Source organism: Carassius carassius, chromosome 12 (assembly GCF_963082965.1).
Source record: "Carassius carassius chromosome 12, fCarCar2.1, whole genome shotgun sequence".
NCBI lineage: Eukaryota > Metazoa > Chordata > Actinopteri > Cypriniformes > Cyprinidae > Carassius > Carassius carassius.
The window spans coordinates 32,695,945-32,711,920 of NC_081766.1; the positions used below are offsets into that span (position 1 = coordinate 32,695,945).

The 15,976-nt window shown below is 37.9% G+C and overlaps 1 protein-coding gene across 1 annotated transcript; it reads right to left on the reverse strand.

Annotated features, from left to right (window-relative positions):
• Positions 1–9,073: 9,073 nt before the first annotated feature.
• LOC132155277 (aquaporin-1-like) lies at positions 9,074–11,756 on the reverse strand. The gene is made up of 4 exons (XM_059564156.1): positions 11,322–11,756; positions 10,677–10,841; positions 10,428–10,508; positions 9,074–9,558 (listed from the first exon to the last, which is right to left on the reverse strand). The coding sequence occupies exons 1-4, from the start codon at positions 11,685–11,687 to the stop codon at positions 9,361–9,363; spliced, it is 810 nt and encodes a 269-aa protein (XP_059420139.1). The 5' UTR covers positions 11,688–11,756; the 3' UTR covers positions 9,074–9,360.
• Between the last annotated feature and the right edge of the window lie 4,220 nt (positions 11,757–15,976).

Here is a 15,976-nt window from a genome sequence, read left to right on the forward strand (position 1 = left end):
CTATACTCCTCTTATGATCAGTGGGACCCCTGTGGAGAGGGTGAGCAGCTTCAATTATCTTGGTGTAAACTTCTCTGAGGACCTGACTTGGACTACCCATATTCAAACACAGATTAATAAAACCAGGCAAAGACTGTACCATCTGCGACAGCTGAGGAAATTCAGGGTCTCACCAGCAATCCTGAAAACTTTCTATTCCGGGGTCATGGAAGTGTATTGACTCAGTGTGGTATGGGAACAGCTCCAGTCAAGACTGCAAAGCCCTGCAGAGAATTGTGCGCTTAGCTGAGCACATTTCAGGGTCTGCTCTTGCTTCTCTGCAGGACATCTACCTCAAAAGCTGCAAAAGCAGAACTGTTAAAATCATCAAGGACTCCATCCACCCCAGTTACCATCTTTTCACTTTGCTGCCATCTGGTAAATGCTTCTGTAACCTAATGGCAAAAACTGAGAGACTTAGGAGGAGTTTCTTCCCCCAGGCCATCATGCTCCTAAACTCAAAACCAGCCTCTTAATATCTACATGTCTCCACTTAATATTCACTTAATCAGTAAAATATTCATAATTCTCTGCCTCAAATTGACATAATGACCATGTCAACCTGTTTGCACATGGAATCTTGTAAATTCCTGTGTGTCTTAATATTTTAAGACTACAGTGCACTTTCATTATTTTCTATTCTATATTTAATTCTACTGTATACTTTTTTTAAATGTTTTTTTTTAACTTATATTTTTGTCTACTTTTATTGCATTATTTTATACCTATATTTATGTATATTTTTTATCTGTGTTGTATTCTCTAATAATTGCACTGTCCATGGAGCGGACCTGACTTACATTTCGCTGCTGGTTATATATGCTCTATATTATCATGTATGTGATGAATAAAAATCTTGAATCTCTGTAATTGCACCAGTATGAAGTCATTTTTAGTGTGTGTGTGTGTGTGTTGTGTTTTTATTTTTTATTTATTATTATTATTATTATTTTTATATACATAATTTATATAATTTTAATCCTAAAGAAAAAAAACTATGCTAGGCTAAGGTCTTAACAGTACTATTCAGGTAAATAATAGCCTACAAAATAAATTTTATAAATCAAACGTAAAGAAACTGTATTATTTGAACGATTAATGCTTATTAAAGATACTAAAGTTATTAGTGTTTAGGCACACATCTGAAATCCAAAGTATACTTTGATCTCGTTCTGCTCTGTCTTTCACCCATTTTTTCCTCCAAAACAGTTTGAGTGCTGGATCAGAGCCAGGGCCTAGTCTCAAATATGTTCTGTCTTTTGACACTCAAAGCACCAGCTCCGAAACAAGAAAAGTGGTCCGTAAGTAGCACCAAAACATTGCTGGTCTAGAAGTAATAACCACTTGCATCAGGGGTTGGTTGCCAGGTTAACGTGTCCAACAAGATGAACAGAAACTTTTGACCGCCATTTTTAAAATGGCAGCTAAAAACAAACACGTTGGATTTGCTGTGTTTGGAAGCCGATATAGGTTCACAAAGCCATGAAAATCAGTGCATTGCAATGTCCACCATTGTTGATGGTATGTTTAAGCTTGTCCGGGATGCATCTGCACTGCACGCACCAGTCGGTGTGTGGCATCAGGGTGCCTCGGGAGTGACTGGAAAGCAGTCGACTCTCTTTATGAATGAATGAATGATGCATTTATATAGCGCTTTATTGTGTATAGCTGTATTGCACCTAAAGCGTTTTTCAATCATGTGTGTTGGTGGGGGGTCTCTCTCCTCATCCCCCACCAGTGTGCAGCATCCACAGGCAGCCACAGGACAATGGAACCAGTGCCCTCACCACACTCTGGAGAGGAGAGAGAGTCATAGGACAAGGACCAGTGGAGGGAATTTGGCCAGGACACCTTTTGTCCTACTTTTGGCAAAACATCAGTGCCTGTGTTTATAAAGCACAATTAAAAACAACAATTGTTGTACCAAAGTTCTGTACAATTTAAGACATTATTAGGCAATATAAAATCACAAAGCAAAAAAAGCTATCTCATAAGATAAAAGAATAAATACATGCAGATAAAACAACTATAAAACACTGTCTACGGGCTGCAACTGCAAAAGCTCTGACCCCTCAATCTTTAAGCAGGCCGCGGAAATAAAAGAAGCAATTGATTACATTAGTGGAGAGATCTTGACACAGCATGTGGCTAAAGCAGATCAACAATACTGTATACTGTGGTGTTAGCCCGTGCAAAGCTTTATAGACATATAAAAAACCATTAAAGTCAACCCTGTTTTTAAATGGTAACCAGTGCAAGGAAAAAAGAACAGGGATGATGTGCTCTCTTTTGCTAATTCTTGTCAAAAGTCTAGCAGCCGCATCTTGGACCAATTGCAAATGATGTATAGAGGCATGAGAAAAACATATATATTATATATTTTAAATGAATATAATGTCAGATAGCACACATATGTATTGCAAGATATCTATTATCACGTCACCTGAAAAGCATACTGAATGATCCATTTGCACACTGGAATATTTTTCTATGCACTTTTTAATTTCAAGTACACCGGTGTAAAATTTTCATATTAATGAACAAGTGCACTAGTGTAAATGTTCATATGTTGATGTTGATAGTTGATGTTCATATGTTCATAGTTTCTGCTTATAGTGTTCATAAACTTTTACATAATCCATCTGTATAGAATGTTCATAGTACACCTATATGTACATCATGCTGATAGTATTGAAAATCTGTAAATTATGTCCATAATACTTATCTGTATATTTATTGTACATTTGTAACATATTGTAGACCTTGTATATTCTGTACTTACTGCTTATTGCACTTCTGGTTAGATGCTAACTGCATTTCGTTGCCCTGTACCTTACATGTGCAGTGACAATAAAGTTGAATCTAATCTAATCTAGTCTGCTGTGTACAAACATCTGATAGATGTCCATAAAATGTCAGTTTTACATACACCCTAAATCATAAACATCTTAAAGACATCTTCTAAACATCTATTTGACATCTGATAGGAAATATATAGCAACATTCAGATGTACGTGTGCTATCAGGGATAATTTATACATTTGACTAATCATTTTTCTTTCAAAAAACTGAAATTATGTTTATAATTGTATCAAAGTTTTTTTAACTCTAAAGTTAAATTATGTTTTTTTTTAAAAAACTGTTATTTTAGGGTGTAATATGTTACAATAGAGTAGATATTGCCTTATCTCACTAATACGAAAATGTCTTAAAAAGCCTTAAACTCCTGCAGAGATGCTGATTTTTAACTGCTGGTAATGTCAACACCCAAACATGATCAAATGTCATTCTTAGCTTCATCACTGTAAAAAAAAAAATGTAATACAACAATGTGAAATCAACACTTGTTTGAGGCATAATTCACAGTGATATGATGTGTAAATATAATATAATCACCAATAACCTGCTCAAAACTGCTAGTTTACCACTTTCCAGCTGTTCCATCAGTAAACTGAGGTGTGTATGAACTCCACAACATATTCCCAATGATTGTGCCTGATTTCTGTGGATTTCCACAAATGTCCAGCAGATGTCACAGTCTCGATTGAAAACAATTCAATGTACATACTCATTTTATCAGTATACTGTATATTTATATTTCTTTAATTTCTAATTTGGAGATGGATTAAGAGATCTACAATATATGATCATGCAATAATACGTTCTAATGTTTGTGTTTGGATTTAGGGGTTTTGTCTTTTCTTTTCTTTTATTCTCTTTCCTGTTCCCTCATGTGTTCTTGCCATCTGCCATGTCTTTGTTCATTGTGTTTCTGCTCACTTTTGGATTTTATTAAACTGCACATAGGTTCTAACAGTGCTAGTCTTCAGTGGACATTTATTAGAAATGTGCTTTAAAAGTACAGTAATATGCATATTAATAAGCAACTAGTTGATAGTGAGAACTGGTCCTTCAATAAAGTGACATAAAAAGATGTAATCTGGTACTTCAATGTACCTTCTCAGCTCAGGGTCGAGTGACAATCAACTATGATGAATTCATCAACGTTTCTTTATTTGTAGTAAGACAGTAGATTCTGATGTTCATCATACAGTAATGATAATGAAGACAGAGCTTTAATCATCTAATTTAGCAATGGGTAACTTCACAACACTGTCCTGCAGAGTTTAGCTCCAACTCTAATCAAACACACCTGAACAAGCTAATCGATCCCCTTTCGGTCCAAATACTCGCATGCTGTCTTTTACTTTAAGTGTTGTAAAAATGCAAGAGGTTACAGAGCTTTATTTTCATTTTCAATACTTTGCATTTGCATAAAAAACTTCTAAATTTCTGTTCAGTATTCCCTATAACAGATGCAGTGTTGTGCCAGTTCATACTTAAAAAGAACTAGCTCAAAGTTCAGTTCACACAGATGATAATGAACTAGTTCATGTTCATAGTTAATTAAAAAAAAAAATGAACTAAGTTCACATATCTAAAAATGAACTAGTTAACGTTCATTTGTATCATTATAATATTTTAACAAATATGAAACGCGCTTTTTTTAATGGCTACAACATTATAGTATGCCTACATAGCCTACTCTCTATTTGTACAAATTTCTGCACATTAATTTAATTCTGAATTTTGCACACACAAGTTGAAAGGCATTTGTTCAAATCAAGTTCACGGATAATTGTGCGTGCATTTATTAGCCTAATTATGATACTAAAATCCTAACAAATAGGCTATGCTATGTACAAAAAAATCAGATGAGCCCATGATATGAACGGTTAAGCATTTTCCTCCCATAGAAAACCATTGTAAGAACGCTTAATGCGGCTTAATGCAGATTAGAATGTCCCCTTATTATGTCGAAATAACGAGATATCGATACTAGGCTACTGTGTCCACCATGGTCTCCTTTTTGATCAGCCGAAACGATTTTTGCTCGTTTGGGATCTGACTGTCCAGCGTATTTGAAAAAGTTAAGCAAACTTTCCTGTCTTTTTGACATTTTTCCCCTGCGTGAAACGATCGAGGCTAACAGCAATCTCAACTAGTACAACAAGCGCGCAAGTCATGTGTCACAAACATTGAACACTACACAAACAGTAATTTTTTTTCATTTAGGCAATTAATTTTAGTGACACAAGAGGTGCCGGATCCAATGTCGGAGGTGACGGAACATGTTCCGGCTCAAATTAAGCCCTGGTAAAACCTGACTTTTCAAATGAGCGTGAACGTGAACTGCGCGTGCTGTTCATTCCTGCCAGAGTGAGCGCCGCTCTCGTTCACGTTCATTGTATGAAAAGTGATTCGTTCAGTTCAGCGTTCGGCGAAAATATGAACGTTCATGCACAACACTGAACAGATGACACTGTTTCTTTTTGTGGCACTTCTAATTAAGTGATAAAAAACAGTTGCAAATGTTGTACAAAACAAAATCACCACTACTCATTAGCACCAATAAAGTGCGCAAATCTTTGTTTTACTACTACATTATATGTAATATCTAATTGTTAATGATATATTGGAAAGGATTCGTGACCTCTCGGCAAAATGTTTTACGATTTATTTCCACAACATGCATGATGGGAAACATTAAGCCTTGAAACCGCTCCGGAGTATTTAGTGTGCATTAAGTACACTGCATTACACTGTTTTTAAGACCTGGGACAGTCTTGTGCTCTCACTTCCTGTCGTGTGCATGCGCTCTCAAGTGGCCAAAACCACAAGTGTGGTGTATTTGGACAAGGAGGACGTCTTCAAGCTCACTGGAAAGCTACAGGCAGGTGTGTTTGATTAGGGTTGAAGAGCAACTCTGCAGGACTGAGTTCGACCATCTCTGATCTCATTTTAAAGAATAATATATATTTAATATGACACAAACAATAATGCAGTATTACTTATAATTGAAGTATCTGCAGATCTAATATCCAGTCAATTTATATCTGTCAAGAGATGAATTTGTCTTGTGGTTCTGCATGTAATCCATCTTTACTCAGCTCCTGCAAAGCAAAAAACTCAGAATTCTCAAAGATGTTTACAATTTTTTAACTCATTTTTTCATTGTGTTTAAAAAAAAACAAAAAACTTAAATGTCACTCACATTTTTGAACATAGACTTGAAAGTGTGTGATCCAAACGTACATTTTTATAATTCATGAATGAAATCATTTTGTAACAAGATTTTGATGTACCATGCATTTTCATGGTCATGCAATGTCTGATTTTAAAATGGGCTTCAAAGGATGAATTTTGAGATTTTAAGTTTTCAACTGATAAATAATTTCTGATGATTTCTAAAGTGTGTCAGAGAAAAAGGCAACAAAGAAGACTTTTTTTGACAAAGTTCAGAACTCCTGTTATGATGAACATTGTTTAGGTGCACTCTTTTCATAAATTAATCTATTACTTTTCCTACATAATCTTTAACAAAAAACTTCAGTAAAATATCTATTTAGGAGTCTTAGACCTTTCCAACCATATATAGATTGTCATGATAAGGATTTAACTGTATTATAGTTAACAAACATAGGCGTCCACCAGAGGGGACGGTGACAGTTTAGAGGATTTATTAATGCAATCATCCGGACTATGAATATATCTTTATTCCATATCTAATCAGTTCTAAAATAAAGTGCCTGAAAGGTGCGTGCATGGTGACATTATAAGGGCACATATATTGCATCACGTTTTCCTTTAAGACACTTCATTCACATGTATTTTTAATCTTCACTGATTTTATCATTATCAATCATGCTATAAAACAAACTATTCCATACGACTGTCAACCAGAAGCTCAAGGACTATCGGATAGATTTGGTCCTTTTGTTCACAAAGATATTGTATTTCCTTTTAACATCATAGCAAACTCCTTCCATTTGTTTTGGAATTGGTTTTTGTCTAGCAATGCAGCTGGGCTTGAGGAGATCTACGGCATGTGTTGGTTTATGTCTCATCAGCACAATGTGAGGAAACTGATAACTGAACTTTTGGGTGTTGCAGTTCTGTCACTCGATAAATGCCGTTCAGAAGTGTCACTCCACCCTCAGCAAAGCCACCAGATATACTCTTCTCACTCTGTATGTGTTTCGATTGCTACAGGGGAAGTTGAAAGCTCTTACAGCAGCAAGTCTGACCGGCTGTCAGTATGTTATCATTCATCTGCTGGAAAAAATAGTTATGAAAGTGATTCCAACGATATATCGCTCTAGTTTATTGTTATCCTAATTCTTGTGGTGTGGTTTGACATTTTTCAAACTTCATGTTTATTGTTATCGCCATCGTTCTTGGTGTGAACGTGTCTTTAGATTGTGCCTCATTGTTAAACCTACATTTGCAGTAGACTTGATTACCAGATTTACAGTACATTTGCAGAAAGACTTACACTGACTTTACAAACAGCTATCTGCATCTTTAACAATCCAGATCTCCATTACTGCTTATTTTATCTACCTTGTGAAACAATAAAATGCATTAAACACAAATCATAGTTTTCCAATGTAACCTAGCCATTGCAAATTTAGGCATGCAGCTTAAATTCTTTGCATCCCTCCAAAGCAGATCCACTCTGATGCATTTTGATACAACTATTTGTTTTTCAGTGGTTTAAAACATTAAATGGATGAAAAGCTGTAGTTAGTTAATAAGGTTTGGTGTACAGTAGTGCTAATAAAAAACGTTATATGTGAGTGGATCCATGCATACAATAACTCCTTCCTTTCAAATGTATTACATTTTTAAATTATGTTAACAGTTATCGTGACATCCAGGTCGTGACATCGTCCAACAGCCAGCTTTGGTAAATGATTTGTAAGTTGTGACAGTCGTCTAGTTGCTGACTCGTGTGACAGCTTTACTATCCGTTAGTCTGGAGGTGATACAGAAGTTGACATCAGGTCGGTTTGCACTTGTTAACAGTTTTGCAGAAGTGTTCTCATAAAACACTCAGTAAAATGTTGAGAATATTTTGCGACAGATAGGCAGATGCTTGAAGATGAATTGTTTAGTTTTATCAATGTTAAAACTCTTTCCTCTATATCCAAGCTTAATAAACAGAGACACAACAACAGTGCCTCGCCCAAAAGCCTGGCTGGACCATCTGTTCAGTCAATTGCAGATGGGAAAAGTGTTAGGGAAACCAGTTTGTTTGTTGGTCTTTTGGCAAATTTGGTATGCTAGTGCATCAGAACTTCCACTTGCTATTTAGTGATGGACCAGTGTATCCATTCATAGAATATATATGTACACTACCAGTCAAAAGTTTGGAGTAATTACATTTTTTATTTTTTATTGTTTTTGGAAACTTCTTTTTTTCTGCTTAAAATTTTTGCGGAAATCGTGCTACATTCTTTTTTCTTTAAAAACAAACATCAGAATTTACTTGAAATGTAAACCTTTTGTAACGTTTTACATTCCTTAACTGTTACTTTCAATCAGTTTAATGCAGAATTAATGTATTATTATTATAAATATTATTATTTTTAATTGCCCGCAATTTTTTTTGTGTATCATGGTTTTCACAAAGAAATTACACAGCAAAAACTTTTTTTCAACATGGATAATCAGAAATGTTTGTTGAGCAGCAAATCAGCATATATGATTTCTGAAGGATCATAGACACTGAAGACACTGAAAAATTCAACTTTGATCACAGGAATATATTACATTTTACAGTTATTTTAAACTGTAACAATAATTCACAATATTACTGTATTTTTTGATCAGATAAATGCAGCCTTCTTTCAACAACAATGATTCCAAATGAATTATTTCAAACTTTTCACTGGTTGTATATATAGTTCTGTTTATAAGTATAAAATTGTATATAAGTTAACATAGACATTGCAGAATCCACAAGATAAGATGATGTGAAATTGCTTATTGAGGGTACTACAAAAAAAACAAAAAAACCCCCAAACAAACATGCCACCTTTATTCTGCATCGTGCATGTGAATGCAAGACCGCTACTGTATGTATACAGTATAGGGCTGCCAGCATGTTACCATTCAATATTTATTACTGTATGAATTTTTAGGAAAATAAATATCGATATGGCAAATTCAAAAGTCAAGATAAGTCACATTGATGCTGAAAACAAGATAAATTTATTCAGTCTTCTGCCAGCCCTCAAAGGAGAAATAATTTGCCTTCCAATGAATAAATCTGTAAGTGGACTGAATTATAAGAAATTCCTGAGATGTCATATGAACACGGAAGAAGTAGCTGTGCCAGTAGTCAATTTAGATAGAAAATAAGCTGACAAAACAGTCATTAGGACAACGACGAGAGAAATGGTATTGCATGTAGACATCAGAGTTACCAGGTATCTACATATCAAAACCAAGAACATAACATTTACAAGACGCTTTTCAGGGCCTGGGCCACTGACCAGAACCAGATCTGGGGGTTCGGGGTTCAATTAGGGGTTCTGTAGTGGAGGAGTCCGGATCAGCTGTGCCTTTCAGTACATTCATTCGCTTGCGAAGCGCTTCCTTTTTTGGGCAGAGCAAGAAGTCGTACACAAGAGCAGCAGCCGCCCCTCCACACATGGGTGCAATCCAGTATATCTACATCAAGAAAGAACTACATTTAAGAAATAACATGCACATAGGACGCTTACTTCCTTGCAAAAGAGCAAGTTAAATAACCAATCATTTTCCTTTCTGGCTTAAGAACATTACAGGAAATAAAACTATGTGTCACAATGTTTATTTATGCAAAAACAATTGCATTTTAACATTGGATATAACCAAATCACAAAGCAATGAACTGGCTTTAATTCTTGATTTTATTCAAAATGAATTGTGATTTGTTTGGTTACACTTAGTGCTGGGAAGATTACTTAGAAATCGTAGTCTGTTACCGATTCCAAATTACATGACAAAAATTGTAGTTAGTAACGTAATCCAGTACATAACACATTTCTCAAGTATTATAATCAGACTACTTTTAGATCACTTTTGACCTAACTAGATTATCACATTGATTTAAATAGGTTAATCTTGTATCACATTGATATAAAAATACAAAGAGGAAGAAAATATATCCCATTTGTTGTTATTAAAAATGTAAAGTGCATTAAACTACCCAGCACTTTGTTTCCATAGTCCACTTTAGACATTCTAGTAAGTAAAAGTAACTTTGTAACATGTTGACTAACTTGCAACTGATGTCAACATACTCTTATTAGCATATTAGTAGAATGAAAGGTTAGGGTTTGGGTTTGTCGAATAAGTTAACATGTACTTGCAAAGTTATTTAGGCTACAGTACTTGGGGAGCATCAAAGTGTCTTCTAATCACTGGTAGTTGACATGTAGCTACAAAGTTACCTATAGTTAGTAGAATGTCTAAAATGGACTAAAGTGTAGCCATTTGTTCCTACAACAATCTAATAGAAAATAAAAAATAAAAATAAAAATGTGGGAGAAACGTACCCAATGGTTTTTAAATGCTTCAAGAACAACAGCTGGTCCAAACGATCTAGCGGGGTTGATGCCACACCCGGTGTAACTGATCTGGAGACAGGACAGGAATGATGAGCTTATACATTTATGATGAGCAAGCTGACGCAGAGCAGAATAGAGACGTTACTAAACTTTATTTGAAGTCCGCTGATCTAGTTTCCAATATAATTGTGTATCATTTACTTTTGGTAGATGAAAAGTCAATTATGAAGTGCTTACTGCTACCAGGTGCCCTAAACCAACTGAGAGTCCGATGGCTAGGGGTGCAGAGCCTGTGACATCCGTTCGGTTTTTGTCTGTTGAGGCCAAGACACAGAGGACTAGCTGGAAGGTTGCAAAAAGCTCAATGGCGAATCCCTGACCCGGTTTCACACCGTTGCTCAGCTATAAGAAAAATCAGAAAGCATAAAATATTGCACTACATTGTTAAGATGCAAAATGGGATTTAGCATAATTAAGCTACTAAATTCATATTACAATAGCAAGACAGACAGGATAATAATTGTGATTTCAAGAATGCATCCAAACATTTGGCACCATTATTGTCAGAAGAAAAAAACACAGCTCATTTAACAAACATATTGTACACTTTTTACTGTTGAATTTAAACATGAAACTAAATTCATGAAAAAGATAAAATACAAAAACACAAACAATTGTTTTGGCCAACATAAACTGTAATGATAAACATTAACAGAAGAATAAAGACTATTTTAAGGCTATCTTGAATTTGAAACAACATACAAAACCACAGCTAGACATTTGTGTAACTTATAGTAGCCCTTAACACATTCCCCATGTGACAGTTATTCTGAATGTATTATTAGTGGTTGTGATTTATATTATATGTGTTAAACAACTTACCATATTGAGTCCCAATGTTGTTTCAGGGTCAGGACTAACTTTGAACATAATGCCACTTGCCACCACAGCTCCCACCATCTGGGCAACGATATACATGATTGCTCTGAAGAAACTGATCTGACAGCTGACCAAAAGTCCTAAAGTAATAGCTGGGTTCAGGTGGGCTCCACTGATATGCCCCAAACTCTGAGCCAATGTGGCAATGGCCAGGCCAAAAGCTAAAGCTACTTTAACTTCTTGGTCTGGAAATCTGTTGTGCTTGTTTCCGATGGCAGAGGCTATGCCAATAAAAACAAAAACCGTCATCCCAACAAACTCAGCCAATACTGCCCTCCAAAAGGACCAACTTTTAAGCTCTCGTGCCATTACGAGTATTGTTCCTTTTCTGCCTTTTAGCTAGTAAATGAAAATGCCAGCTAAGCTACACTTATAAACACTTGGTGAAAGATGGTTGACAGGAAACTGGTTTTAACAAAGGAACCACAGACCAGAATATGGCAGGAGGAAGGAGGTAGTTAATTGCTAACTGCACAAGAGCTAATGTCATATACCAAGAACATTAACATCCAGTAGATCCAGTTTTTGCTTGTTGCATTTTTTGGGATTCATATGTTCCCATGCTGCCCAGATGTTAATGGAACATAATGAACACACAATTTAATGTTTACGGGTTTAAGACCTGTTCACCCCAACACAAATGTTTGATGTGATGAACATTTTCATTTACGAAGGAAATTAGCCAACCAATAAGATTTGAGCTACTGGTCACATTCCCAGAGCCACCGCTGTTACATAAAACTACGACTTGGTGTTTGATAAGCACCATAGTGAATACAAAACTCTGAACGGCTGCTTAAAAACATGTAATACTATTTGACTTCCTTTGTTGACAAGAAGTGACAAACAGAAATTTAGGTTGCACTTTATTTTACAGTACGTGCACTTACAGTGTACCTACATAAGAAAGTACTGGTAATATAAGGTGACTACATGGGGTAGAATTAGTTTAGGGGTAGGTTCAGGGTTAGTACCTAGTTATTACCTAGATATTGTAATTACTAAAATAAGTACATAGTATATACATGAGTAAACAGACTGTAAAAATAAAGTGCTATCGAAAGCTGTGCAGCATCAAATTTCTATATGTACCACCTACTGAGAGTTTGCCTTTTCATTCAGCCTGTCTGACATTTTTTTTATGCATTTGTCTGAAAAGACAAAATTGCATGCAAAAATCTGACTGATTTTGCAGAACATTTGTCTCAGAACAGGCCTTTAGGATTAAGCCAAATTATTTTTTACATACTTTAATTTTGGGATTGTGTATTATAAGCATTACATGAATTTCGTCATCAGAAGAGTACACATTAGTGTACATGCACTGTCCATTGTTTGTAACTTCTCACACATGTGGGAAATCGTGGCCTAATGGTTGGAGAGTCGGACTCCCAATCGAAAGGTTGTGAGTTTGAGTCTCGGGCTGGCAGGAATTGTAGGTGGGGGGAGTGCATGTACAGTTCTCTCTCCACCCTCAATACCATGACTGAGGTGCCCTTGAGCAAGGCACCGAACCCCCAACTGCTCCCCGGGTGCCGCAGCATAAATGGCTGCCCACTGCTCCGGGTGTGTGTTCACAGTGTGTGTGTGTGTTCACTGCTCTGTGTGTGTGCACTTCGGATGGGTCAAATGCAGAGCACGAATTCTGAGTATGGGTCACCATACTTGGCTGAATGTCACGTCACTTTCACTTTCATGTGCTTTTAATGGTTTTTCCCTTACTTAGTATGTCCACAAGGTGTCAACACTGAAATGGGCCACGGTCTAACTTTCAGAAGAGAAACGGAGGTGATGGAACAAAACCAACAGCAAACTACTGAAGACGGCAAAAACAATAGGCGCTTGCGATGATGAATCCATGTGTGAGGGGATTAAAAGACAGCCGCAACATTTGCAGACAGTGGTCATGGACAAATCTCTATAATGCGCATGTATCCATGTGTGCTTATGTAAAACAAACAAACAAACAAACAACAAAAAAACACATTTGCGAACAAAAAGTATACTTTGGGCTTTAGGGTAACATGTAGGGTTAAAATTAGGAGAAAACAATTCTACACTCCCACAGTTTTGAGTAGCAAATTTGCTCTGAACTCTAACACAAACTAGATGCTTGGTTTATGAATCGAAAAACAATGCCAATTTTGACCATTGAGAACACATGAAATGTCCTCACAAGTTGATGTGATGTAATGAGTTAGCGAAAGTCATCTGATGCCTTGTTCTATTCCTGACGGACTGCACTTGCGCTACTTCTGAAAACAGGATGAATAGATTAGTATTTTTCATTTTTATTAGTCCATTATAGAAATTGACAGATATTGTCAGTTATGCTTTAGAATACTGTTCTGTCAGTAATGAATAACTCCACACAAACAAAATGACTAATGCACTACTAACAATCTAGTAAGTACTATTGTAATGACGAAGTAGAGGCAGTCGGATCCATCTGCAAGACTTTATTGAAGCAGGTATCAGACCAAGGATGCACAGAGCATAAAACACTAAGGAAGCAACATGCAGCATGGCAAAACAACACTTCACAGAGAAACACAGAACCAGGCAGTCCAGATAAAGGGTGGATAATGATTAACAGGTGGATATGATGATGCTGATGGGAAAACCAGACAGGGCTGGAAACTAATGATAGCAGAAGGGAAGGAAGGGAATTGCAGTCCTAGAACTCAGGTGACAAGGAGCGCATGAGACTGGAGAGAGGTGAAGGCGCACGCTCAGTGATAGGCGCGCGCTCCGTGACAGAGCCACCACCCTGCGAGCGGCTCCGGAAGCGAGGACCTGAACGACGGCGGGGTCTTCCACGGGGTCTTGGAGCAGGACGATCTGGGTGAGTGTGATGGTAGGTGGTAAGAAGAGCAGGGTCCCGGACGTCCTGAGACCTGACCCAGGAACGTTCCTCAGGGCCATAGCCCTCCCAGTCAATCAAGTATTGCAGTACCCCGCCGCGACGTCTGGAGTCCAGGATGTCTCGTACCCGGTATGCCTCCTCGCCTCCGACCTCAATTGGGGGAGCCTGCACGGAACCGGTCCCCTCCTGAGCCTCCTCTCTCCTGGGAGCGGCAGCGGGTCTGAAAAGACACATATGAAAGGTGGGTGAGAGCTGGGCTTCGAAGAATCTTGAAGGGCCCAATGAAGCGAGGGGACAACTTCTTGCTTGGGAGCCTTAAACGCAGATCACGGGCGGAGAGCCACACCCACTGTCCGGGCCTATACCACGGACCCTCACGTCTCCTACGATCTGCATGATGTTGAAAGTGGCGGATAGCACGTCGCAGATGGACATGAGCGGTATTCCAAGTGGCCTCGCTGCGTTGCAACCACGTATCCATCGCAGGGAGGTCTGACGGCTCTCCTGACCACGGAAAGAGAGGGGGTTGGAAACCTAAGACGCATTGGAAGGGCGTTAGACCAGTGGCAGGCTTTACCAGGGAATTTTGGGCATACTCCGCCCAGACCAAGAATCGGCTCCAGTCCTGTTGGTTCTCGTAACAGTATGTCCTCAGAAACCAAATGAGGTCCTGGTTCGCCCGTTCCGCCTGACCGTTAGACTGCGGGTGGTATCCAGAGGTGAGGCTGATGTTGATATTGAGTTTGGCGCAAAGTCCCCGCCATACTCGAGAAGTGAACTGAGGACCACGGTCGGAGACAATGTCCTCGGGGACAGAGCCGGCCAAGCCACTAAGCGACCCTTGCAATTGCAAAGGGCCCCGTAGCCAGCAGAGGGCCCCCTAGAGTCACTCTAAAAATTATTGTTTCTGCAAGTATTCTCGTAAACACAGTCGGTTATGTTTTAAGTGAACGTATACAGTGGCCTGCTGCTCAGAGAAATTCGCTGTACCGGATAAATCTCTCTCTCTGTCTCTCTGTAAAATAGAAGACGTTAAAGGGGGTGTGTTTTAAGATACGCAATGGAGTAGACCAAACTAAACAGGGAGGGAGGGCAAAACACTCATGCAAACAAAACATATCGACCACGGCCGCGCGATCGACTCACTCATCCAGATGGCCAGTCCGCCCCTGAGCGCAACTGCCCGAGCGCTTTGGAAAGAAAGTGTGTGTGTGTGTGAACTCACTGGGCGCGTTGACACCATAGACAGTAAAAGACAGTGACACAGCGACCCCATTGGATTCAATGGAGACAAGTGAAGTCGTTATCTCTTTATTCCTGGGACAACTTTGCCATCGGAAAGGGTGTGTCTGCCACGGGCTGTCCACAGGCTGCGCTCCAGACTGACCACACATCGTGACATGTTACATTTCTTAAATAAAAATTGAAAAAAGAAATTATTGCGGCCGAATTATCGAGCTCATTTTTTTTATAGTGCGATTAATTGATTTATCGACTATCACGACAGGCCTAATATTTACATCATTAAATTAAAGTTTACGGAAACTCGTTTTTCCTCGTCAATCATTCTCCATTCATAAACATTATTCAAAAAGGGCGCGTCTCTTGCACGGTAAAACTCTCTCCAATATATCATATGATATATTTACATTATAATGCTTGATCTCTAGATAAAAGGCTGTGGATTTGCATAAAATGACTTTATTTTGTGTATTTGTATTTTATGTTTGTT